Genomic DNA, 26,368 nt, shown 5'->3' on the forward strand with positions numbered 1-26,368 from the left:
ACTTGACAGAAAGAAAGTACATAATGAGATATTTGTCCTGCACAACCTAATGGCCATATGTCAAACTAGCACGTTAAGTCAAACAAAATTAGATAGAAGTGGAAGACCAAGGTTTTCATTTCAGTCGTATCACAGTTACATTGTACTCCAAAGTCTAAAGGCTACTGTGTGGAATGCATGTGGGAGCCACTGTTTTCAAAACACTGATTGAAGTGTTTTGGAGTTACTAAGTATTTCAGGCCTTGGTTGCGGTGACCAAGGAAATGGGGGAGGGAGTTGAGACCGCCCCTTGGCCCTAACAACAGGGCCGGCCCTATAGCCTTTTGTGGGCCCTAGGCGAGATTTGATATTGGACATTTTAGTGACCCCCCCATCTTGACGGCGGAGAGAAAATGTTTTATGTTAAAGTTAATTTCCTGTAATTCTACACGTGTTGCTATGGGGAATAGATTAGTTTTGCAATTTTGAAACAAATGTCATGCAATTCTACTAAGTTTCACACGGGGCAGAGAAAACATTGAAACGAAATTGGGATCCTTAACAAAAACATTTAATCACAAAACATAATATGTTTTATAGCCTAACTAGATGATAGGCTATAAAGGCCAGGGGYAAGTTGTGTAATMGAAAAGTAAACTCAGCYATATGACGTAGATGCAGAAAGCAAACAGCATAGTGGGTCAATCTCCGCAACAACTAAGAGTGTTGAAGTGCAAGGTTCAACTTGTCCGCTTTTTAGGTGCCTTGGCTACCACGCTGTGATGATAGGCCCTGCTTTACTTAAGTTGCAAGACATTGCAAGATACAGCTTTTGATTGCTGATAGATAGGCCTAGTGCACGGTTCTGACTGTCTGCCTCGTGGCCGACCTGCCTGTACTGTGCCCCTCCCCTCTCTATCCGTCCCTCACCAGCTCGCTATGAAAGATGACAGTGTTTGTGTTCTCCTAAGTACAGCAACTAATCAGTCTCCTCCGTTCCAAAAATACTGAATCTTAGGAGTCTAATCTTGACACTCAGAAATGGGCGTTGACATCGGGCGGCGAATTGCAAGGATTTGAGGAATCAATTATTTTGGAGTTGACCTCACCACCACGTCATCGTTGTTAACAGAAAAAACTAATGTCAGAGAAAGGCAAGCGACCAGCAGTGAAGTCCTGTATGGCAATACTTTGAGAAGTTAATTGAGAAGGAAATGCAAACTTTGCGAGGTGGAAGTGAGGAACAGTAATGGTAGTACAGGTGCAATGCTTAACCATCTGAAAGGAAGCACCATGAGACCAAACCGTTGCTGGCAGCAGCTGCATTGTGAATTCACGTGGGATTTTATGCATTTTATGCTGTTTAATCATTAAGAAAAATGTTCCATTTGTCACATCCCTACCCTGGGCATATGCCCTGTGTGCCTGGTCGGTATTCAGCCATGATTACTAGAAGTTTAGATCGCTGGCTAGACTAACTTACCAATCTTAATTGTTAGCTGACATGGCTAATTGAGTGACTGTCAGTGACTGACATAACAAGAGAAAATCTGCTGATGCACAACCACATTTTTAAATTGCACCTTGTGTATTCTACTATTCTAACTCTCAACAGTAAGCCGAGACCCCACTAAGTTCCTAAAACAGATATTTGTAAAAAAGTATTATACCTTTTTGGTRGGGGGCCAGGGGCCCTAAGCGACCATCATATTAGTGTCATCATGCAATGGAATTAACACAGTGAACATGCGTACAAAATGTTAAATTGGACAACAGATCCCCTTCTCATGAATTACTTTTGGGAACCTCGCTTCAATTCTGTTAACTAGGCTTACACCGCCCCCCAGTGGTGATAGAGTGACCTACACCATTGCAGTGCAGCCCTGTAGGTGGACACGTTGCGAAACATGCACGCGGAAACTTGCGTGCTCACGTCTCCTGGATCCAGGGCAGACTGTCGATCTCCAACATGGCGGCGTTAGGTGAGGATTATGTTAGCTAAATTCTGCATGGGCCGGGTGTGGCAAGCATGGAGATATGCATTGAGTAGCGTCGACTAAACATTTTAGAAAGGGATGGACTCACCTTTTGAAATACATACTTTCTCCGGGTGTTTCAGAATTGCGTGCTCTGTGTCAGGGCTGTATCACGATCGACGCTGCAGGGTGGGAGTGGGCATGGGACCGAGTAAACATCGCACTTACAGTTTTTTCCCCCCCCAGGAAGAGGATCTGGTCATTGACCACAGGAATGACCATGCGTCTTCATAGATATTGTTTGTTTGGGACTACGATAGTTGCATACTGTGCCGACAGTGAGTTATCTGCTGGGTTTTTAGAGGTAGTTACCTGTAGACGCTTGACATCTATACTATATATACCGAAGTATGCGGACACACCTTCAAATTAGTGGATTCGGCTATTTTAGCCACACCCGTTGCTGACAGGTGTATAAAATCGAGCTCACAGCCATGCATTCGCCATAGACAAACATTGGTAGCAGAATGACCTTACTGGAGAGCTCAGTGACTTAAAACATAGCACTGTCATAGGATGTCACCTTTCCAAAAAGTCAGTTTGTCATATTTCTGCCCTGCAAGAGCTGRTCCGGTCAACTGTAAGTGCAGTTATTGTGAAGTGGAAACGTCTAGGAGTAACAATGGCTCAACCGCAAAGTGGTAGGCCACAGAAGCTCACAGAATGGGACCGCCGAGTGCTGAAGTATGTAGCGCAAAAAAAAATGTCTGTCCTTGGTTGCAACACTCACAACCGAGTTTCAAACTGCCTCTGGYAGCAACGTCAGAACAAGAACTGTTCTTCGGGAGCTTCATGAAATGTGTTTCCATGGCCAAAATCACCATGCGCAATGCCAAGCATTGGCTGGAGTCGCGTAAAGCTCGTCGCCATAGGACTCTGGAGCAGTGGAAACGCGTTCTCTGGAGTGATAAATCATGCTGCACCATCTGGCAGAGAACACTACCTGCCCGAATGCATAGTACCAACTGTAAAGTTTGGTGGAGGAGGAATAATGGTCTGGTGCTGTTTTTCATGGTTCGGGTTAGGCCCCTTAGTTCCAGTGACGTTAAATATTAACGCTACAGCATACAATGACATTCTAGACGATTCTGTGCTTCCAACTTTGTGGCAACAGTTTGGGGAAGGCCCTTTCCTGTTTCAGCATGCCCCTGTGCACAAAGCGAGGTCCATACAGAAATTGTTTGTCGAGATCGGTGTGGAAGAAGTTGACTGGCCTGCACAGAGCCCTGACCTCAACCCCACCGAACACCTTTGGGATGAATTGGAACGCCGACTGCGAGCCAGGCCTAATCGCCCAACATCGGTACCCGACATCACTAATGCTCTTGTGGCTGAATAGAAGCAAGTCCCCGAAGCAATGTTCCAACATCTAGTGGAAAGTGTTCCCAGAAGAGTGAAGGCTGTTATAGCAGCAATGGGGGGATCAACTCCATGTTAATGCCCATGATTTTGGAATGAGATGTTCAACGAGTAGGTGTACACATACTTTTGGTCATGTAGTATATTTAAACAAGAGAGTTGACAGCTGGCTAGCTTACGTTGACTGTATCTGGGGCATGCACAGTAGACCAGGGTGAGGTATTTATGTTTTGTGGGGTGTGTCAACATCTGATGGAGGAGGGGGAGGGGATGTCGGTATGGTAAATCAAATAGGGACCCTTGTGCGTCATGGCCTCATTTCATGCCATTGTGAGCTCTCTGCAAGTCTGTAAAGGGAACATCCACACAGCACTGAAATGGTCTGACTGTGAACCATATGGCCGGCTTGGAATGACCCTTAAAAATCTGGGAAATGTTAGTCTTGCAGGCTTATAATTTTTCCTTCACTGACTCACTACTAAGGGACCATCATCGACCCAGTGCAACATCCCCAAACACTTTTGCCTGATTCACACTATAGGCCCAAAAGCAAAACCAAGCCGAGCTGGCTTGGTTACGCAGCCACCATTGTTGCTGGAATCATATTGGAAAGGACAGCGTGACTGTGAAAATAAAATATCCAAGCCAGCACAGTAAGGTTTTGGGTTGGCCCTTTGGTATGAATCAGGCAATTGAACCAAGAGGAGTGTGTATGCCACTACATGATGCACTAGGTCTATGTTGGTCTGTTAGGCTATGAAGCAGGCACTCTGATAGCAGTAATACAATTTCCCCATCACAGTCAGTCTTATAAGAGACGTGTCAGAGAGCTGTTTGATGGTAAATGTTTTCCTCTACTCACAGCAGCTAAGAAGAAGGGGAATAAGAAGGTGAAGACCCTATCTCTGACTGACTTCCTTGCTGATGACAAGGGGGGCAACGCACCCACAAGTTACGCTCCCACCAAGCCCACTAGCAGCTGGGCAGACGAGACAGATGACCTGGAAACAGAGGGTGAGATACTTCAGAAAAATAAACAATCGCCATAGATATTTTCTCCTGTTTAGGCCTATATGTTGAGTGTTTTATTCAACCAGGATAATGTTGGCTACTGTAATTCGTTTAGGCCCAATCCTGTTTTGTGATATTCACCTCCGGTGTCAGTGCACCTGTGCTTGGTATTCATAGTCAACGTGTCGACAGCTGCTGACACGTCTTATTGTTAGCATCCGTACATACAGTACCTAGCCAGCGTGACCTTAGAGGCAATTTGCAGTACAAACAACAAAAGGGACACCCTGCCACTGTTTTGTTAAATAGCTAAGGGATGGTGCTGGATAAATGTAACTACTCTTAAATTAATAGACAGCTATGGGTACAAGGACTCTCATCATCCATGAGTTCAAAATTATAGATCAAATCAAATTTTATGCCACATGCGCCGAATACAACAGTGAAATGCTTACTTACAAGCCCTTAACCAACAATGCAGTTTTGGTGTGTTAAGTGTTAAGTAAAAAATAGCAGCAGTAAAATAACAATAGCGAGGCTATATACAGGGGATACCAGTACAGAGTCAATGAGCGGGGGTTAATTGAGGTAATATGTACACTACCGTTCAAAAGTTTGGGGTCTCTTATAAATGTCTTTGTTTTCCATGAAAACACATGAAATGAGTTGCAAAATGATAGGAAATATAGTCAAGATGATGACAAGGTCATAAATAATGATTTTTAATTGAAATAATAATTGTGTCCTTCAAACTTTGCTTTCGTCAAAGAATCCTCCATTTACAGCAATTACAGCCTTGCAGACCTTTGGCATTCTACAGTGGCTTGCGAAAATATTCACTCCCTTGGCATTTTTCCTATTTTGTTGCCTTACAATCTGGAATTAAAATGGATTTTTGGGGGGTTTGTATCATTTGATTTACACAACATGCCTACCACTTTGAAGATGCTGCAAGTCTCTTGGGGTATGTCTCTATAAGCTTGGCACATCTAGCCACTGGGATTTTTGCCCATTCTTCAAGGCAAAATTGTTCCAGCTCCTTCAAGTTGGACAGGTTCCGCTGGTGTACAGCAATCTTTAAGTCATACCACAGATTCTCAATTGGACTAGGCCATTCCAAGGCATATAAATGTTTCTCCTTAAACCACAAGTGTTTTAGCACTATGCTTAGGGTCATTGTCCTGCTGGAAGGTGAACCTCCGTCCCAGTCTCAAATCTCTTGGAGGACTGAAACAGATTTCCCTCAAGAATTTCCCTGTATTTAGCACCATCCTTCAATTCTGACCAGTTTCCCAGTCCCTGCCGATGGAAAAACATCCCCACAACATGATGCTGCCACCATCATGCTTCACTGTGGGGATGGTGTTCTCGGGTTGATGAGAGGTGTTGGGTTTGCAGCAGACATAGTGTTTTCCTTGATGGCCAAAAAGCTACATTTTTAGTCTCATCTGACCAGAGTACCTTCTTCCATATGTTTGGGGAGTCACATGCCTTTTGGCGAACACCAAACATGTTTGCGCATTTTTTTTTTCAAGCAATGGCTTTTTTCTAGCCACTCTTCCCGTAAAGCCCAGCTCTGTGGAGTGTACGGCTTAAAGTGGTCCTATGGACAGATACTCCGATCTCTGCTGTGGAGCTTTGCAGCTCCTTCAGGGTTATCTTTGGTCTCTTTGTTGCCTCTCTGATTAATGCCCTCCTTGCCTGGGCTGTGAGTTTTGGTGGGCGGCCCTCTCTTGGCAGGTTTGTTGTGGTGCCATATCTTTTCATTTTTTAATAATGGATTTAGTGGTGCTCCGTGGGATGTTCAAAGTTTTGGATATTTTTTAAAAATCCAAACCTTGTCTGTACTTATCCACAACTTTGTGCCTGGCCTGTTTGGAGAGCTCCTTGGTTTTCATGGTGCCACTTGCTTGGTGTTGCAGACTCTGGGGCCTTTCAGAACAGGTGTGTATATATATTGAGATCATGTGACACTTAGATTGCACACAGGTGGACTTTATTTAACTAATTATGTGACTTCTGAAGGTAATCGGTTGCACCAGATCTTATTTAGGGGCTTCATAGCAAATGCATATGCACGCACCACTTTTCCTTCTTATTTTTTTATTTTTTTATTTTTTTAAATGTCACTTCACCAATTTGGTCTATTTTGTGTATGTCCATTACATGATATATAAATTAAAATCCATTTAAATTACAGGTTGTAATGCAACAAAATAGGAAAAATGCCAAGGGGGATAAGTACTTTTGCAAGGCACTGTAGTTGTCAATTTGTTGAGGTAATCTGAAGAGATTTCACCCCATGCTTCCTGAAGCACCACCCACAAGTTGAATTGGCTTGATGAGCACTTCTTACGTGCCATACGGTCAAGCTACTCCCACAACAGCTCAATAGGGTTGAGATCCGGTGACTGTGCTGTCCACTCCATTATAGACAGAATACCAGCTGAGTGCTTCTTTCCTAAATACACTGCTCAAAAAAATAAAGGGAACACTAAAATAACACATCCTAGATCTGAATGAATGAAATATTCTTATTAAATACTTTTTTCTTTACATAGTTGAATGTGCTGACAACAAAATCACACAAAAATGATCAATGGAAATCAAATTTATCAACCCATGGAGGTCTGGATTTGGAGTCACACTCAAAATMAAAGTGGAAAACCACACTACAGGCTYATCCAACTTTGATGTAATGTCCTTAAAACAAGTCAAAATGAGGCTCAGTAGTGTGTGTGGCCTCCACGTGCCTGTATGACCTCCCTACAACGCCTGGGCATGCTCCCGATGAGGTGGCGGATGGTCTCCTGAGGGATCTCCTCCCAGACCTGGACTAAAGCATCCGCCAACTCCTGGACAGTCTGGTGCAACGTGGCGTTGGTGGATGGAGCGAGACATGATGTCCCAGATGTGTTCAATTGGATTCAGGTCTGGGGAACGGGCGGGCCAGTCCATAGCATCAATGCCTTCCTCTTGCAGGAACTGCTGACACACTCCAGCCACATGAGGTCTAGCATTGTCTTGCAGTAGGAGGAACCCAGGGCCAACCGCACCAGCATATGGTCTCACAAGGGAGTCTGGAGTATTCTCAAATCCCGTCATATGGGAAATAAGGTACTCCTAATCGCAAGTCAGGGGGCTACACCCTACTGCGAAGTCGAGCAGTCTTATGAGGATGAACGTGTTTGCGCGCAACCCCAAAAAAGAAATGCCACCCAACCATGACTGACCCACGCCAAACAATCGGTCATAGGACGAGGATGAATTCGCAGGCAGGCAGAACGTTTGTCCACGGCGTCTCTCCAGACTGGCTGTCCAACCTGTTCCTGTCATCAGGCTAGATCAGGGTGAAGATGTCTCAGTTTGAACCTGCTTTCATTTGTGAAGAGCACACGGGCGCCAGTGCGAATTTTGCCATCTTGTGTTCTCTGGCAAATGCCAAACGTCCTGCACGGTGTTGGGCTGTAAGCACAACCCCCACCTGTGGACGTCGGGCCCTCATACCACCCTCATGGAGTCTGTTTCTGACCGTTTGAGCAACACATGCACATTTGTGGCCTGCTGGAGGTCATTTTGCAGGGCTCTTGGCAGTGCTCCTCCTTGCACAAAGGCGGAGGGTAGCAGTCCTGCTGCTGGGTTGTTGCCCTCCACGTCTCCGATGTAACTGGCCTGCTCTCTGGTAGCGCCTCCATGCTCTGAACACTATGCTGACAGACACAGCAAACCTCTTGCCACAGCTCGCATTGATGTGCCATCCTGGATGAGCTGCACTACCCGAGCCACTTGTGTGGGTTGTAGACTCCGTCTCATGCTACCACTAGAGTGAAAGCACCGCCAGCATTCAAAAGTGACCAAAACATCAGCCAGGAAGCATAGGAACTGAGAAGTGGTCTGTGGTCACCACCTGCAGAACCACTCCTTTATTGGGGTGTCTTGCTAATTGCCTATAATTTCCACATGTTGTCTATTCCATTTGCACAACAGCATGTGACATTTATTGTCAATCAGTGTTGCTTCCTAAGTGGACAGTTTGATTTCACAGAAGTGTGATTAACTTGGAGTAACATGTGTGTTTAAGTGTTCCCTTTATTTTTTCGAGCAGTGTAGTTCTTGCATAGTTAGAGCTGTGCTTTGGGTCATTGTCCTGTTGTAGGAGGAAATTGGCTCCAATTAAGCGCCGTCCACAGGGTATGGCATGGCTTTGCAAAATGGAGTGATAGCCTTCCTTCTTCAAGTTACATTTTACCCTGTACAAATATCCCACTTTACCACCACCAAAGCATTTCAGACCATCACATTGCCTCCACCATGCTTGACAGATGGCGTCAAGCACTACCCTCTGTAGTGGGTCGTACGCACTACCCTCTGTAGTGCCTTGCAGTCGGATGCCGAGCAGTTGCCATACCAGGCATTGATGCAAACAGTCAGGATGTTTTGGTACAGGTACAACTAACTAGCGCAAAAATTATATTACGATATTGACATTTATACAGTATATTCTTAATTAAGAATCAATGGGTATATATGTGGACACCCCTTCAAATTTGTGGATTTGACTATTTCAGCCACACCTGTTGCTGACCGATGTATAAAATCTAGCACACCGCCATGCAATTGCCATAGACAAACATTGGCAGTAGAATGGCCCGTACTGTAGAGCTCAGTGACTTTTAACATGGCACCGTCATAGGATTCTACCTTTCCAACAGTCAGTTTGTAAAATTTCTGCCCTGCTAGAGCTGTCCCGGTCAACTGTAAGTGCTGTTTTTGTGAAGTGGAAGCGTATAGGAGCTACGTCTAGGAGCTGCCACACAAGCTCACAGAACTAGACCGCCGAATGCTGAAGTGCATAGCACGTAAAAATCATCTGTCCTCGGTTGCAACACTCACTACCGAGTTCCAAACTGCCTCTGGAAGCAACGCCAGCACAAGAACTGTTCTTCAGGAGCTTCATGAAATGGGTTTCCATGGCCGAGCAGCCGCACACAAGCCTAAGATCACCATGCACAATGCCAAGTGTCGGCTTGAGTGGTGTAAAGCTCACCGCCACGGCAGCCAATCAGTCTGTCCATTTGTATGTCTGATCCTTTTGATCAGAGTTTTAAGAGTTTTTATGTATTAATGACCCTGATCCTGTTTACAGAAGCAAACACTTTTGATGTGAAGGTTGAATGCTGTATATAACAACTATTTTTAGTTCTGTCTTTTTGACGAAATGTACTTTTTGAGAAGGCTTTTTTTCCTGCCTCGGGCCGCTCGTAAACTGTAGCCTACACCTTTTTGGAGTTGGAGCCTGCCGAGTCAGGAGCGTCTGTCTGCACGCTAGGCCTGCTACGCGAGCGCAGGTGCGCACTGAAGGCTAGGATAGGAGAAGCGGTTGCCAGATTGGAAAACCTGATGCACCGCGGGCAAATCTACGTCGTTCTACACAACGTCTACTGTTTGTTGCACACCTGTGCTGAAAGAGCTATAAAAAACGGCATTATGTATCTGTTACTGTACCTGATCTTTACTCAGTGACATCCTGGATTAAATGGGATGAATGATCAATGGGATGAGTGAATGATCTTCGCCTTATGCCCTATAATTTGCAAACACTCTGACGAGACCGTCATGTCAATACCACCAGGTTCTCGCTCTGCAATTGCATTTGTACCACTCTAACGCAAGTGGGCCTTCACTTGATGGCGTACTTCCAAAATCTCAATCTCTTGAATTACCTTTTTTCTGTGTCGAAAGACTCGGCTTGTTTTATTGACAATGGTGCTGGCTCGCCAAGTCCTCACGCATTGGGCAACTGAGATATACCTGGGCCGGTAGATGCAATGCAATCTCTACTGACTGCCTAGGATTTTAAAATCAGAGCAGGTTTTGGCCTCTTGCATGTTGTCAGAAGTCTATTTCCAAAAATAGATATGATTTAGAATATGTGCCAATACGGCAAATGCAGACATAATGGTTTTTATCTGAAACTTGGCTAAAGAAATAACTTGATTTTATTGATGATATTGATGATACACGGTTTTTAGAAAGGATTGGATGAGTAAAGGAGGACGGGTTGCAATTTATGTGAAATCCAAGTTTAACACTTGAAATTCTCTCGATTTTACCAAACCCAAACATTTGGAATTTCTTTAGGTTAAAGTGAACGTATACAAGGACTCCCACATCACTGTACTCGGCTGCTACAGACTGCCCGCGGCTTCGGGAGATGCAAGTAACTCTCTGATGTCCTACACAAGCTAAATAACTCTGAATTCATTCTTTTAGGAGATTTGAACTGGGTCATGATTACATCCGTATCGGACTCTTTTAAAGGACTGTGTGACTCTCTGAATCTCGCTCAATTAATCAATGCGCCTACAAGACCGAGTCCGAATACAAGACCTAACAAATCAACGCTATTGGACATTCTTCTAACGAATACCCCCTCACAAATACACATGGACTGGGATATTCTGTAATGATGTCAGTGATCACTGTGCAATAGCTAGTGTTAGAAATACAACAATGACCAAAGCCAAACCCTGTTATATTTTACAAGACATTTTAGACAGTTTGATGAGCAAGCGCTCTTACATGATCTTTACCATAATATTGACAGTGATAAGCACGCCCCTGTGAAGAAATTTAGACTCAGTGGTTTTCAGATGACTTAGCAGAATTCATTAGAAAGAGAAATGTATCTTGGGCTCAAGCTAGACATACAGTGGGGAGAACAAGTATTTGATACACTGCCGATTTTGCAGGTTTTCCTACTTACAAAGCATGTAGAGGTCTGTAATATTTATCATAGGTACACTTCAACTGTGAGACACGGAATCTAAAAACAAAAATCCAGAAAATCACATTGTATGATTTTTAAGTAATTCATTTGCATTTTATTGCATGACATAAGTATTTGATACATCAGAAAAGCAGAACTTAATATTTGGTACAGAAACCTTTGTTTGCAATTACAGAGATCATCGTTTCCTGGAGTTCTTGACCAGGTTTGCAACACTGCAGCAGGGATTTTGTCCCACTCCTCCATACAGACCTCTCCAGATCCTTCGGTTTCGGGGCTGTCGCTGGGCAATACGGACTTTCAGCGCCCTCCAAAGATTTTCTATTGGGTTCAGGTCTGGGATGGCTAGGCCACTCCAGAACCTTGAGATGCTTTCTTACGGAGCCACTCCTTAGTTTCCCTGGCTGTGTGTTTCGGTCGTTGTCATGCTGGAAGACCCAGCCACGACCCATCTTCAATGCTCTTACTGAGGGAAGGAGGTTGTTGGCCAAGATCTCGCAATACATGGCCCCATCCATCCTCCCCTCAATACGGTGCAGTCGTCCTGTCCCCTTTGCAGAAAAGCATCCCCAAAGAATGATGTTTCCACCTCCATGCTTCACGGTTGGGATCGGTTTCTTGGGGTTGTACTCATCTTCTTCTTCCTCCAAACACGTCGAGTGGAGTTTAGACCAAAAAGCTCAATTTTTGTCTCATCAGACCACATGACCTTCTCCCATTCTTCCTCTGGATCATCCAGATGGTCATTGGCAAACTTCAGACGGGCCTGGACATGCCCTGGCTTGAGCAGCGGAACCTTGCGTGCGCTGCAGTATTTTAATCCATGACGCATAGTGTGTTACTAATGGTTTTTCTTTGAGACTGTGGTCCCAGCTCTCTTCAGGTCATTGACCAGGTCCTGCCGTGTAGTTCTGGCTGATCCCTCACCTTCCTCATGATCATCATTGATGCCCCACGAGGTGAGATCTTGCATGGAGCCCCAGACCGAGGATGATTGACCGTCATCTTGAACTTCTTCCATTTTCTAATAATTGCGCCAACAGTTGTTGTCTTCTACCAAGCTGCTTGCCTATTGTCCTGTAGCCCATCCAGCCTTGTGCAGGTCTACAATTTTATCCCTGATGTCCTTACACAGCTCTCTGGTCTTGCCATTGTGGAGAGGTTGGAGTCTGTTTGATTGAGTGTGTGGACAGGTGTCTTTTATACGGGTAACGAGTTCAAACAGTGCAGTTAGTACAGTAATGAGTGGAGAACAGGAGGGCTTCTTAAAGAAAAACTAACAGGTCTGTGAGAGCCGGAATTCTTACTGGTTGGAAGGTGATCAAATACTTATTGTCTTGCAATAAAATGCAAATTAATTACTTAAAAATCATACAATGTGATTTTCTGGATTTTTGTTTTAGATTCCGTCTCTCATAGTTGAAGTGTACCTATGATAAAAATTACAGACCTCTACATGCTTTGTAAGTAGGAAAACCTGCAAAATCGTCAGTGTATCAAATACTTGTTCTCCCCACTGTACATATGCTCCTGTTGACTGGGCCTCCTTCAGTGCACTACGAAATAAATGCACAGGATTGATCAGGAAGTCCAAATCAGATTTATATCTAAATGCTGTCACAGAGAACCTAAACAGCCCTACTAAGTTCTGGAAGATAATCAAATCAGTGTCAGGTTCTAATGTCTCCTCTGGCCTTCCTGACCATTTAATGACGGATTCTAATGAAGTGAAGGATAAAGCCGATTTTGTAGGGGTTTTTAACAATCACTTCATATCTGCTGGTTCAGTTTTTGATAATGGTGGGGCCCAGGCCTCTAATGTAAGCTCTGTTACACTCAACTATGATATAGGCCCTCGTGAACCATTTTAACTTTGAGTCTGTTTCTTATACTGAGGTCTATAAAGCATTAAAGGCAATAGACACTAAAAAGTCTGCAGGTCCAAACAACCTGGATCCCTACCTCTTAAAGATAGCAGCTGATATTATTACTGAACCTCTGGTTCACATTTCCAACTTGAGTCTCTTGACTAATTCCATACCCAGCATTTGTAAATCAGTTTATGTCCTCCCACTGCTAAAGGGTGGAGATCCCTCAGATGCTAATATCTATCGTCGTATTTCCAAACTCCCAATCCTGGTCAAAGTATATAAATCCCTTGTGAACACAGTTTTTTTCTTCTTTTTTTATTTATTTTTAATTGAAATTAACATAGTGAGCAGGGTTCAGTCTGGCTTTAGATCGGGACACAGAACCACAGCTGCAGCTATAGCAGTGGCAAATGACATCATAAATGCACTTGATTAAAAGCAACATTGTGCTGCTCTGTTTTTGATTTATCAAAGGCCTTTGATTCAGTTGACCATGAATTGTTGGTAGCTAGGCTCAGTAACATTGGTCTCAGTGAAGAGACAGAACTCAATGTGTATATACTGACAAAAGTCTAGCTTTCTTGAGATTAATAGATGTGTGCCTCAGGGTTTCGCTTTAGCTCCTGTGTTCTTAATTTTTATTAATGATTTGGGAAAAGGGATGCAACCAGCAAAGTTACATCTATATGCAGATGATACAGTCATATATTAAATGTGCTCCTTCTCTGGTTCAGGCTGTTGAAGAGCTCCAGACTGCTTTTCAGTCACTGSAGGCCTCCCTTTATGGTCTCAAACTGGTCTTGAATGTACAAAAAAGTGAAATTCATGACCTTTACCAGAGCTCGCAATCAGCCAGAGAAGGTTAGTATTGTCACATCTGGTGGCTTATCCATTGAAAAAGTGTCATCCTACAAATACGTAGGTATATAGTCGGATGACAAGTTGTCCTTTAAAGTTCATATGAATGATCTTGTAGCAAAGCTTACATTGAAATTGGGTTTTTATTTTCGTAATAAGGCTTGCTTCCCACTTATGGCTAGAAAGAAGCTTGTTCAGGCCACTTTTCTCTCTGTAATTGATTATGGTGACTTGTTGTATATGCATGCAGCCTCCTCCATTTTACAGAGACTGGACTATGTTTATCATGCATCCTTGTGCTTTATTACAAATGCCAAGTCACTCACCCACCATTGCACCTTGTACCAAATGATAGGTTGGACCTCACTTTATATGTGCAGGAAGCTACATTTGTATGTGTTCATCTACAAAGCCCTTTTGGGTAAACTCCCTCTTTACCTCTGTAGTCTGGTCTCCTTCACCACCAGCAGATACCATACCCGGTCTGCTAGGTGGGTGCTACTTAAAGTCCCCAGGATATATACAGTATTACAGTATTAGACTGCCTTCTCGTCTTGTGCACCAAAGGCATGGAATAGTCTACAATCCATGCTTCATCTAGATATGTTAGTGCCCCTGAATGAATTTCAAATATTGATGGGAGACTCAGTTACAGAGGAGTGTAAATGCTTTTTTTAGGCTGGATCATGTTTTAATTGTATGTATTGATTGTTGCTGCAGCCTTAGCCAAGTCTCGTTTGGAAAAGAGTCTCTGGGTCTCAATGGGCTTTTCCTGGTTAAATAAAGGTAAAAGAGCAGTGCTAGCAGGTTCTCTGGAGTTATGAATTACGCTTCACCATCTGGTAGTTGAAATGACGAATCTGGTTTTGGCTGATGCCAGGAGAACACTACCTGCCCGAATGCGTAGTGCCAACTGTAAAGTTTGGTGGAGGAGGACTATTTGTCTGGGGCTGTTTTTCTAGGCCCCTTAGTTCCAGTGAAAGGAAATCTTAACTCTACAACATACAATGACATTGTAGATGATTCTGTGCTTCCAACTTTGTGGCAACAGTTTGGGGAAGGCCCTTTCCTGTTTCAGCATGACAATGCCCCCGTGCACAAAGCGAGGTCTATACAGAAATTGTTTGTCGAGATCGGTGTGGAAAAAGTTGACTGGCCTGCACAGTGCCCTTACCTCAACCTTTGGGATGAATTGGAACGTCGACTGCTAGCCAGGCCTAATCACCCAACATCGGTGCCCAACCTCACTAATGCTCTTGGGGCTGAATGGAAGAAAGTCCCCGCAGCAATGTTCCAATATCTAGTGGATAGCCTTCCCAGAAGAGTGGAGGCTGTTATAGCACCAAAGGGGGGACCCAACTCTATATTAATCCCCATGATTTTGGAATGCGAGTATGTCCACATACTTAAAATCCCAAAAATAGATGGACCCTTTAACCGCCAATCTCTCTCAATTCTCTCCCTTCTCTGTCCAGTGTCCACCTCCTGGCATACAGAGGAGGATATGTACAGGGCCCCGGCCATCGACCGCTCCATCCTGCCCACAGCACCCCGTTCAGCCCGGGAGCCAAACGTTGACCGCGCCCGTATCCCCCGTGGTCCCCCTTACACCGCCTTCCTGGGCAACTTGCCCTACGACGTCACTGAGGACTCAATCAAGGACTTCTTCAGGGGTGTGGGGGTAAGTGCACTACGAATGTAAAAACATGAAACGAATGTAAAATGTATACACGCGTGACTGTAATTCGCTTTGGACAAAATAATCTGCTAAATGGCATATTTTATATTATTATATTATAAAGCCCTCAAAATCAAGTCTGGAACTCAACCAGTTCCACTGCTCATTTTAATTATTTCCCTAGAGTCAGGGACTGATTTAGACCAGGGACACCAGGTGGTAATTAATGATCAGGTAGAACAGAAAACCAGCAGTAGTCTGGACCTCGGTAGGGTAAGATTTGAATACACCTTTTATAAAGTATTTGTCAAGTTGCTGCTAGTATTTGTTCATCCAAACCCAGACGTATGTGTTTGAACCCTGTCTCTTTCTCTCTCTGTGTAGATCAGTGCAGTGCGTCTTCCTAGAGAGCCCAGTAACCCAGAGAGGCTGAAGGGCTTTGGCTATGCTGAGTTTGATGATGTGGAATCCCTCCTGAGTGCCTTGAGTCTAAACGAAGAGGTGAGTCAATTTTACAAAGTGAGCTACAAGGGAAAAAGTCAGTGAAATCACCATTCAATAGGTTTAGCCACTAGATGGCATCCATTTGTTTTTTAAAGGCCCGATGCATTCAAAAACCAGATGTGTTTTATATATATTTCCACACTGGATGCCAGTTGGAATAATATTGTGAAAATTATAATGCCTTTCTTCTGTAAGAGCTGTTTGAAAAGACTGCCTGAAATGTCAGCCTGTTTTGGTGGGATGGAGTTTTGTCCTGCCTGGTGACATCACCAAGCTGTAAATGAGTTAATAGGCCAATAAGAGAGTTCCAAACCTCTGCCAATAACAGCTAGTTTTCAATTTTCCCCTCCCCCTTAGACCACTCCCAGACAGTCCTACCAAAATTCTTGCTTGAGAAATTGCTCTTTGCAATCTTAAAAAATAACAGATTTTGGCCCAAGATGGAAGGAATGTTGAAACATAATTAACTAAATTACAGTTAACGAAAATGTACGCTTAATCCATTATAAACTAATGTATAGAATTTATTATACAAGTTCTACAGCACAACGGCAAAGTCATGTCTTAATTAAACCTCTTGACGCTAGGGGTCAGATTTTTTAATTTTATTTTATTTAATAATGTTCCCAAGGTAAACTGACTTTCTCAGGTCCAGATCGTAGAATATGCATATAATTTACAGATTAGGATAGAAAACACTCCAAAGTTTCCAAAACTGTCAAAATATTGTCTGTGAGTATAACAAAACTCATTCTGCCTGAGAAAATCTAACCCGGAAGTGATATATTTTTTTTTATCTGTGTTTCCTAGACCGTCTTTCTTCCATTTAAAGGGGTATCAACCAGATTCCTTTTCCAATGGCTTCCTCAGGCTGTGACCAGGCTTTAGACATAGTTTCAGGCTTTTATTTGGAAAAATGAGCGAGATTTTTCAAAAGTAGTCAGGTGTCCTCAGATTAGTTCCTGCGCGCGAGAGGGTAGCGCTCCATTTTCTTTTTCTCTCTTATTGAGTAGGTTACGGTCCGGTTGAAATATTATCGATTATGTTTGTTAAAAACAACCTGAGGATTGATTATAAAAAACATTTGACATGTTTCTACGACCATTACGGATACTTTTTGGAATTTTCGTCGAACGGAACGAGGCTTTGGTTTTCTGAACTTAACGCCCAACCCAAATGGCGTTTTTTTTGTTATAAAAGTAATATTTATCGAACAAAAAGAAAATTTGTTGTGTAACTGGGAATCTCGTGAGTGCAAACATCCGAAGATTATCAAAGGTAAGCGATTTAATTTTATTGCTTTTCTGACTTTCGTGACCAAGCTAACCAAGCTAATATAAGGCTAACTGTTCTAGCATTGATTGATACACTCACAAAAGCTTAGATTGCTTTCGTTGCAATGCATATTTTCTAAATCTGACACGATAGGTGGATTAACAACAAGCTAAGCTGTGTTTTGGTATATTTCACTTGTGATTGCATGATTATAAATACTTTTAGTAATATTTTTGAATCTGATACGTTTGGGAATTTTCTTCTGGCTTTCAGGACCGGAACGAGGCTGTAGTTTTCTGAACATAACGCGCAATCCAAATGGCGTTTTTTTGTTATAAAAATAATATTTATCAAACAAAAAGAACATTTATTGTGTAACTGGGAGTCTCGTGAGTGCAAACATCTGAAGATTATCAAAGGTAAGCGATTAATTTTATTGCTTTTCTGACTTTCGTGACCATGCTAATTTGGGGCTAGCTGTTCTAGCATTGATTGATACACTCACAAAAGCTTGGATTTCTTTCTCTGTAAAGCATATTTTCAAAATCTGACACGATAGGTGGATTAACAACAAGCTAAGCTGTGTTTTGGTATATTTCACTTGTGATTGCATGATTATAAATATTTTTAGTAATATTTTGCGCCCTGCAATTCAGCGGTTGTTTAGGAAAATGATCCCGTAAAAGGGATCCGTAGCGCAGAGAAGTTTTAAGTGTAAAACMAACCTTTTTATGCCTGTAAAGTACATGTTGGATAAAACATTTCACTACAGGCCTGATGGAAACAGAACATTTGTTGATAAACTTTCCAAATGTCGATAAAGTATGCTAGACAAGGAGGCATCTTTGCGTATCTGTAAAATGAATTATGCGAGAAATGTCGGTGGATAGCTTTTATGGGCAAATATTGATATATAKTGAACAAAAATATAAATGCAACATGCAACATTTTCAATGATTTTACTGCGTTTCAGTTTGTATAAGGAAATCAGTCAATTGAAATAAATGGATTTCACAACTTGGCAGGAGCGCAGGCATTTGGGAGCCAGGCTCAGCCAATCCGAAGGAGTTTTTCCTCACAAAAGGTCTTTATTACAGACAGAAATACTCCACTTATCCAGCGTGACAGTGGCCATCGAAAGTGAGTATTTGCCCACTGAAGTCAGTTACGATGCCAAGTCAAGTCAGGACCCTGGTGAGGGCAACAAGCACGCGGATGAGCTTCACTGAGACTTTTTCTGCAGAAATTTGTGCAGTTTGTGCAGAAATTGTTGGATTGTGCAAATCCACAGTTTCATCGGCTGTCCGGGTGGCTAGTCTCAGACAATCCCGCAGGTGAAGAAGCRGGATGTGGAAGTCCTGGGCTGGCGTGGTTACACGTGATAGGCAGTTGTGAGGCCAGTTGGACGTATTGCCAGCTCTGAAGGACACTCCTGCAGTCAGCATGCCAATTGCACGCTCCCTCAACTTGAGACATCTGTGGCATTGTGTTGTATGATACAACTGCACATTTGAGAGTGGCCTTTTATTGTTCCCAGCACCTGTGTAATGATCATGCTGTTTAATCAGCTTCTTGATATGCCACACCTGTCAACTGATGGATTATCTTGGCAAAGGAGAAATGCTCACTAACAGGGATACAAACAAATTTGTGCACAAAATTTGAGAGAAATGTTTTTTGTGCGATAAGATGGTCAAAAAATAAAACAATCACAGTAAGGTACTTGTTACCCAGAAAGGATTTGATATTGAGATAAAACAGCTGCATTGGACTTTTAATGTTTACTCTTTCTCCATGCAGAACTTGGGAAATAGAAGAATCCGTGTGGACATTGCAGACCAGTCTAATGACAAAGGTGTGTATCTTATCTTGAAGCTACAGTACTACCATACACATTTTTGCAGCTGTGCATTCTACACACACTTGCGCAGTTCAGATGAACTTGATTAAGCATCAGAAGAGTTTGTCTCCACTTCCTTTCTGACACGTCTGTGTCTCTCTCAGGGAGGGARAATCACTCCATGGGTGGCCGGGACAGGGACCGCGGGGGAGACTTTGGCCCAGACAAGACAGACTGTGATGACTGGAGGGCTCCTCGGCCCAGTGGAGGAGAGAGTGACGACGGGCCGCCTCGGAGAGACGATGCCTTTGGAGACCGTGAGTACAGTACAGGTCAGAAACCTTATGTCCTCTATGTGGGGTAGATTGACCCCCTAAACCCCCCCGCCCCCTCTCTGTCTTTCGTTTGCTCCAGGGTCACGGGACCGCTACGAGTCAGACAGGCCCAGAGGAGATGATCGCTACGGAGGGGGCCAGGACAGGTTCAGGGATCGCTATGATGACCGGGATCGCAGAGATGACAGAGGAGGTCAGTTGGAATGCCTGGTCTTACACCAGTACACCTATACACATTCAGCATTTTAGTGAGAAGGCTTACTAATGTAGTATTTCTGCCGCTTCCCTCAGGTGGTTTTGGTGGCAGTGGTGGTGGTCGCAGGGCATTTGGCACTGGTTACAGGCGCGATGAGGGAGGACAGGATAGCTACCGGCAGGATAGCTACCGACGGGATGACTACCGGGTTAGTGGGGATCGTTATGGTGACCGTGGTAGTGATCGATACGAGAGACGGGAGGAAAGCCGGGATGACAGAGGTGAGAAAGTTTCATATTAAAACACATCTCATTCTTCATGTGCACCGGCACAGTGAAACCTGCACTGTACCAGGGTGTACTTTTTGGCCATTCTTAGGTGCTGTCGAGAGGCCCAAGTTGATCCTGAAGCCCCGTAGCGTACCCAAAGAGGTGGAGCAGAGCAACACCCTGTTTGCCCCCTCAGGCAGGGCTGCCTCCATCTTCGGCGGGGCCAAGCCAGTGGACACAGCCGCCAAGGAGAGAGAGGTCGAGGAGAGGCTGAAGAGGGAACAGGAGAAACTGCAGCGACAGCTAGAGGACAGGATCCCAGACCGCAAGCCCAGAGAGAGGTATGTGACGAAGGGCAGAAGAGCATAGGCTAACATGAGGAAATGGAGTAAAGAATAAACTTCATGTATAGGATGTTATCCTTGACTCATTGATCCTGGTCATCCCTCAGGCACCCCAGCTGGCGTAGTGAGGACCAACCTGCAGAACGCTCTCGGACTGGCAGCGAGTCTTCCCAACCAGGCAGCCAGTCTGGCAGAGGTGAAAATTTGACTGGTTATGATGGGTAATGCAGTCAGCCATTATATCAGTACTGTAGTCGCTGAGATGTCTTTGGAGGGTAATGTTGTGATTTCAGCTGACTTCTTAAGGAGGGTTGGTCTAAAATAAGAGAATACACATTTCCTGTTGGACATTTGTGGACGTTGGACAATAAAGTCCTATTTTCTTCTTCCTGTCCCATTGCCAGCCTCCAAGCGCAGGGAGAGCGAGCGCTCGGTGGACAGTGGTCGTGAAGAGGAGCCCTCCTCCCCTGTGACCCTGCTCCCTCCCAGACAGGACGGGCAGGCCCTGAAGGTGGTGCTTGCCCCGCCCCCTAAGGAGAACGCCTGGGCCAAGAGGACCATGCCCGTTGGGGGCTCCAGTGAGGGCTCGGCTGGGCTACCTGTCGCCCCCAGCAGTGACACAGCCCCACAGCTCACCAGGTTAGAGGTCATCCCACCCTACAATCCACATGCCCCTAACACCTACAGTGGTTCCTCAATTAAAAGTTTTGAGATTATGCCGCAGGACATTGAGGTAATTTGTGGATTTGTATGTTACCCTGCGCCACTTCTTCATATTATAATCCACATAATTCACCCTACAAAAAGCTCCCAGTTTCTGTCTCTAAGTACATTTGACCGTCATGCTCATCGGTCTATAGAATAATTTGCATAATTGTATTTCTAAACTGGTAATTAAAGTGCGCCTCCCATTCACCTTTCAAGTGCAGGCAACACGTTATCAGCGCGTCACACACCACTTTACAATGTGAGCTGGAGGCATTTTGAAAACATGTTTTCAAACACTTGTTTTTCACAAGTGTAGCAGGTTGTGAACAACGCTTCCACACGTTTCCAGACGGAGAATTGTAAATGACTGTAATTAATACATTCAAATACAAAAGATGCCATCCACCTATGATGAGCTATTAGCTGGACAATAGACTCTTGCCGAGTTGATTTCTATTTTTATAGACTTGAAATCTATTAATGGATGTTTGCCTAGTAATGATAATGACATGAAGAAGGAGATCAAGAAGGAGGGTAGGAGAAGCTCTGCGTGCTTATTACAGTATGTGTGATTTCATCTTTATTTTTTTCGGACAATTTCAAACAGTGTAAACACAACAAATACAATAATCATTCACAAACAAATGATAATCAATCCCATATAGTCTGTTCTAACAAAAAAAGGTTTTTAAGTCCTTAGTACAGTCAAGATTAAAAACTGTTGAATTAATTCCTGAATTCGGTTGCTTTAGCCGACATGTTGCGTTTGATTTATTGTTTAATTATTCAAGGCTCCTTTCTCTTCTCTGTGCTGGAGTTATTTTAAGAACTTGATGGTATTGCAATAGAACTTGAATCATCTCTCTTCATTTTACCCACAAGAAAAATCACTAATATTCTAGTATTGTCCCATGTAGCTCAGTTGGTAAAGCATGGCGCTTGCAACGCCAGGATTGAGGGTTCGATTCCCATGAGGGACCAGTATGAAGAAAAAAAAGTACAAAAATGTATGCAATCACTACTATAAGTCATGTCTGGGGCGTCAGGTAGCCTAGTGGTTAGAGCATTGGGCCAGTAACGAAAGGTTGCTAGATCGAATCCCTGAGCTGACAAGCTACAAATCTGTCATTCTGCCAACTGTTCCTAGGCCGTCATTGTAAATAAGAATTTGTTCTTAACTGACTTGGTGAAATAAGGTAAAAACAATAAATAAACCCAAAAATGTATATATCGTTTTTTAAATTTTTATTAATGCCAGTATAATTTAGCCACTTTGACATGCATCATCCAAACAGCGGCTGAAGGGAAAATGCAATCTAATGCCAAAGTCTCAGCGACTTCTTGCCAATGTTCAAACGCTCTCCATACTACATCGGCCTGATGTATCATGTATACATCGGGCAGACGTCAGCGAGATGTACAGTACCAGTCAAAAGTTTGGACACACCTACTCATTCTAGGGTTTTTCTTTATTTTTTACTATTTTCTACATTGTAGATTAATAGTGAAGACTCAACTATGACATAACACATATATAATCATGTAGTAACCAAAAAGTGTTAAACAAATCCAAATATATTTTAGATTCTTCAAAGTAGCCACCATTTGCTTTGACAGCTATGAACTCTTGGCATTCTCTCAACCAGCTTCACCTGGAATACTTTTCCAACAGTATTGGAGTTCCCACATATGCTGAGCAATTGTTGGCCGCTTTTCCTTCACTCTGCGGTCCAACCCATCCCAAATCAGCTCAATTTGGGTTGAGGTCGGGTGATTGTGGGGGCCAGGTCATCTGATGCAGCACTCCATTACTCTCCTTCTTGGTCAAATAGCCGTTACAATGCCTGGAGGTGTGTTTGGTCATTGTCCTGTTGAAAAACAAATGATAGTCCCACTAAGCGCAAACCAGAAGGGATGGCGTATTGCTGCAGAATGCTGTGGTAGCCATGCTGGTTAAGTGTGCCTTGAATTCTAAATAAATCAGTGTCACCAGCAAAGCACCATCACACCACCTCCTCTATGCTTCACGGAGGGAACCACACACACGTAGATCATCCATTCACCTAACACTGCCTGTTCACCCTGCTATCATCCAGAAGGTGAAGATAGTACAGGTGCATCAAAAAACAGCTTCTATCTCAAGGTCATCAGACTGTTAAATCAAATGTTATTTGTCACATGCGCCGAATACAACAGGTTGTAGACCTTACAGTGAAATGCTTACTTACAAGCCCTTAACCAACAATGCACTTTGAAGAATATATATATATATATTTTTTAAATACACAAAAAAAATACACAAAACAAAAAAAGAGATAAGAAAAACAAATAATTAAAGAGCAGCYGTAACAGCCATCACTAGGTAGCTTCCACCCAGTTACGTAACCCTGCACCTTAGAGGCTGCTGCCCCATATACATAGACTTGAAATCACTGGCCACTTGAATAATGGAACACTAGTCACTTTAAATTTTTGCTTTACTCATCTCATATGTATATACTGTATTCTATTCTACTGTATTTTAGTCTATGCCACTCTGACATTTCTCATCCTAATATTTATATATTCCTTAATTCCGTTCTTTTACTTTTAGGTTGTGTGTACTGTTTTGAATTGTTAGATATTACTGCACTTGAAACAAGTCCAAATCTATTTAATATACCCAATCACAAAGAAATCCATTAATATTTTGTTTAGGAAGGTCATAAAAAAAACATGATACTAAGATAATTTATTTTAAAAGAACAGAATAGCATGTTTCAAGATGTGTTTCTCTGTGCTATAGTAGTTGGGGCTATGGTTGCTTCATGTCAACAAAATTAATTAACTTGCTATGCTTTTTAAGATGGGGTATAGCCTGCATGGACCTCTGTAGGATTATTTGAGAAAGTAAGCAAGCACCATCAAGCTTCATGAAGACGCCCTCAAAGATGCCCTCTGGTGGTTTCAACAAGCATTAACGGCAACAAAGTCTGACAGTAAAATACTATGACTCATGCACTGTAACATGCTGTACCATTCCGCAGCATTCTGCAAGCTGTGCTGCAGTATGATCCAACTTTTAAATGAGGACCCACTATATGAACAGGGATGCCCTACCCTGTTTGTTTGATATTCTAGCAATGCACCTAACTGAGGACAGTTTTAGTCAACCATGATTCAGCAGTACATTTCTCCATGGGCATATTCCATTGACATGTCTTTTTTTCCAGCTCCTCAAGCTTAGCTGACGATGAGGCAAATAAAAAAGGTAACGATTGGTTGCTGACACTGAATTTACTGCTATATTGAGATTTTAGCGATGTTCAGACTTTTCAATTGAAAACTCATACATTTTCCCGCAATTCTGTACAGAGGTCGAGCTCAGCGAATAAGTACAGTATGCAGCCTTGCTATAATGGACGCAGACCCACATGACAATATGGAGGACAATGCAGACAGAGGTGGAATGAAAGAAGTGAAGATGTTTGATGCCAAAAGAGTGAGATCTCTGCTCTGCACCACAACCTGGCTGGAGCTGCACTACAGCTCCCTTCCTGCTAACCTGCTTCAATAGAAACCCACCCACAGTGCTGACTGGCTGCACCTTCAGGACTGGACCTAAACATAGAGAAATAATGACTGGTTTTAAGTAAAAGAGACTGGAGGTTGAAGTTTTAATCATTATAACAATTTTGAAAGGTGGGGGTTGGGAAAACATGTATTGCTACGGGCGTCGTCGCCACCCACCACCAGTCTAAATGCTGGACTATGTAAGCTGTCTGAGCTCTGTAAGCCTGGTTATGCTAATGATGGAGCGCCTGTGTCCAAGAGGGACAGACAAGAGTTTTAATCAAAGAAAACAGACAAAGTCTCCTTATTTTAGGGGGCTTTGCTGACATACCGTAACTTTTTATTTGACTATGAGGGAAGCAATGTTTGTGTTCCTCTGATCATCATGTATAGCAGTCATTAGCTGCTTCTTTCCAGGGTCTTTCCCAATACACCGTCAATGGCTCCCTGCTTCCTTCACAGAAAGGAACCGCTTCCTTGTCTCATCCGCACCTGCCTGGAGGTCAACGCCAAGGCAACCATGTCATGGAAAATCATATGAGCTGTGTGATAAATGTTTTGGAGGCATGCTCTTCCCTCACTCTTATCCATGGGCCAAGTGTTGACTGGCATTTAATGCAGAGGATGTTTCAGCATTGTCGTATGTAACCCCACTATCACATGTAACTGAAGAGGGAGATCTCATTAAATGTTTCTGGATGTTTCTGTTTCTCTATCTGTTACGTGCATGACTGTAGAACCAGACTCTTACGGTTCTTTAAGCCATGGGAATGTCAAGTCACCCTTAACTCATTATGGGGAGCTTTTAAAGAGTGGGAGAGCTTGATCAAAATGGATATAAGGATTTTTTTATTTAGTTATACCCCAAGGGTAATGGTACGCCACTGCTAAATTATGCCGTTTTGATTGTGGAATCTAACCCCTTACTTCCCATCTTAAAACAATATTCACCCAGGTTTCGGTTTCTAGGTGTATTTATGTCACATTTTAGGTTCTCTTGTTCACTTCAAACAGATGAAAATACGATATTTGAATATTTATCTTGTAATATCCTGTCTATACAAACCACCTCTTTCTTCACATCCCTGACCTGTGTGACCCTCAGGTTGTGACCTCTAACCTTGTGTGACAGGACTCATTAAGCACAGCATTTTTTGGGGTTCTCTGCTTRGGAACGCTGATAGTAAACAGGCATTTCTGTGTAATTTTGAGGGGGGAGAGAGCAGGGAACAGGACCRAGTGTGTCTGAGGAGTGTACTGTAGCCTGAAGCCGGTCCAGCTGCATGTGCTRCGAGTCACTGTTAAACTCTTGACATTTTCCCAGCATCTTTTCCTGCTTGTCTCCCATATGGTCTATTCCTGGATACCAATGCAGGCGCCTCCGCCCCCAGGGGAAGTCTAGATGTCCTATCCTGGGAGGGAGAGACAAAGCCCCTGGCTGTGTTCAGTCAAGGTTAAGGGGGGTCAGTAATGGGAAATGTGTGGAACATTGCCTCAGATCTGAATTCAAGGTTGAATTAAAGGAATTTTACAAGGTAATACGCTCACCACAGCTTTGAGGAGTCACAGTTGAACTTTCTTCCCAAAAGCAACTTTTATTGGTCACTTTTGAATGTGAATCTATTCAATTTCCTACCTAACCGCCTATTATTTGTCATTCGCATACATTGTTAAAATATTTTTTTACTCTTAATAGTATCCTCAATATCATGAAGATGGTTCCTATTTGGCACATTTCCATCACATCGCTTGTTCGGTACCCG

General features: G+C 43.2%; 1 protein-coding gene across 4 annotated transcripts; it reads left to right on the forward strand.

Annotated features, from left to right (window-relative positions):
• The first annotated feature begins 1,854 nt into the window (after window positions 1-1,854).
• On the forward strand, window positions 1,855-25,308 carry eif4ba (eukaryotic translation initiation factor 4Ba). Of its 4 annotated transcripts, none has more exons than XM_024005850.2 (13): window positions 1,855-1,961; window positions 4,239-4,388; window positions 15,380-15,585; window positions 15,967-16,083; window positions 19,162-19,216; window positions 19,366-19,518; window positions 19,616-19,729; window positions 19,828-20,013; window positions 20,111-20,342; window positions 20,453-20,541; window positions 20,750-20,984; window positions 24,266-24,303; window positions 24,408-25,308. In XM_024005850.2, the coding sequence occupies exons 1-13, from the start codon at window positions 1,949-1,951 to the stop codon at window positions 24,425-24,427; spliced, it is 1,608 nt and encodes a 535-aa protein (XP_023861618.1). In that variant the 5' UTR covers window positions 1,855-1,948; the 3' UTR covers window positions 24,428-25,308. The 4 variants fall into 4 exon arrangements, with proteins under 4 accessions (XP_023861618.1, XP_023861619.1, XP_023861616.1 ...); XM_024005851.2 differs by having other exon boundaries at window positions 1,884-1,961; window positions 4,242-4,388; XM_024005848.2 differs by lacking the exon at window positions 1,855-1,961 and adding an exon at window positions 2,137-2,293.
• The last annotated feature ends 1,060 nt before the right edge of the window (window positions 25,309-26,368 follow it).

Source organism: Salvelinus sp. IW2-2015, linkage group LG17, assembly GCF_002910315.2.
Source record: "Salvelinus sp. IW2-2015 linkage group LG17, ASM291031v2, whole genome shotgun sequence".
NCBI classification, from domain to species: Eukaryota; Metazoa; Chordata; class Actinopteri; order Salmoniformes; family Salmonidae; genus Salvelinus; species Salvelinus sp. IW2-2015.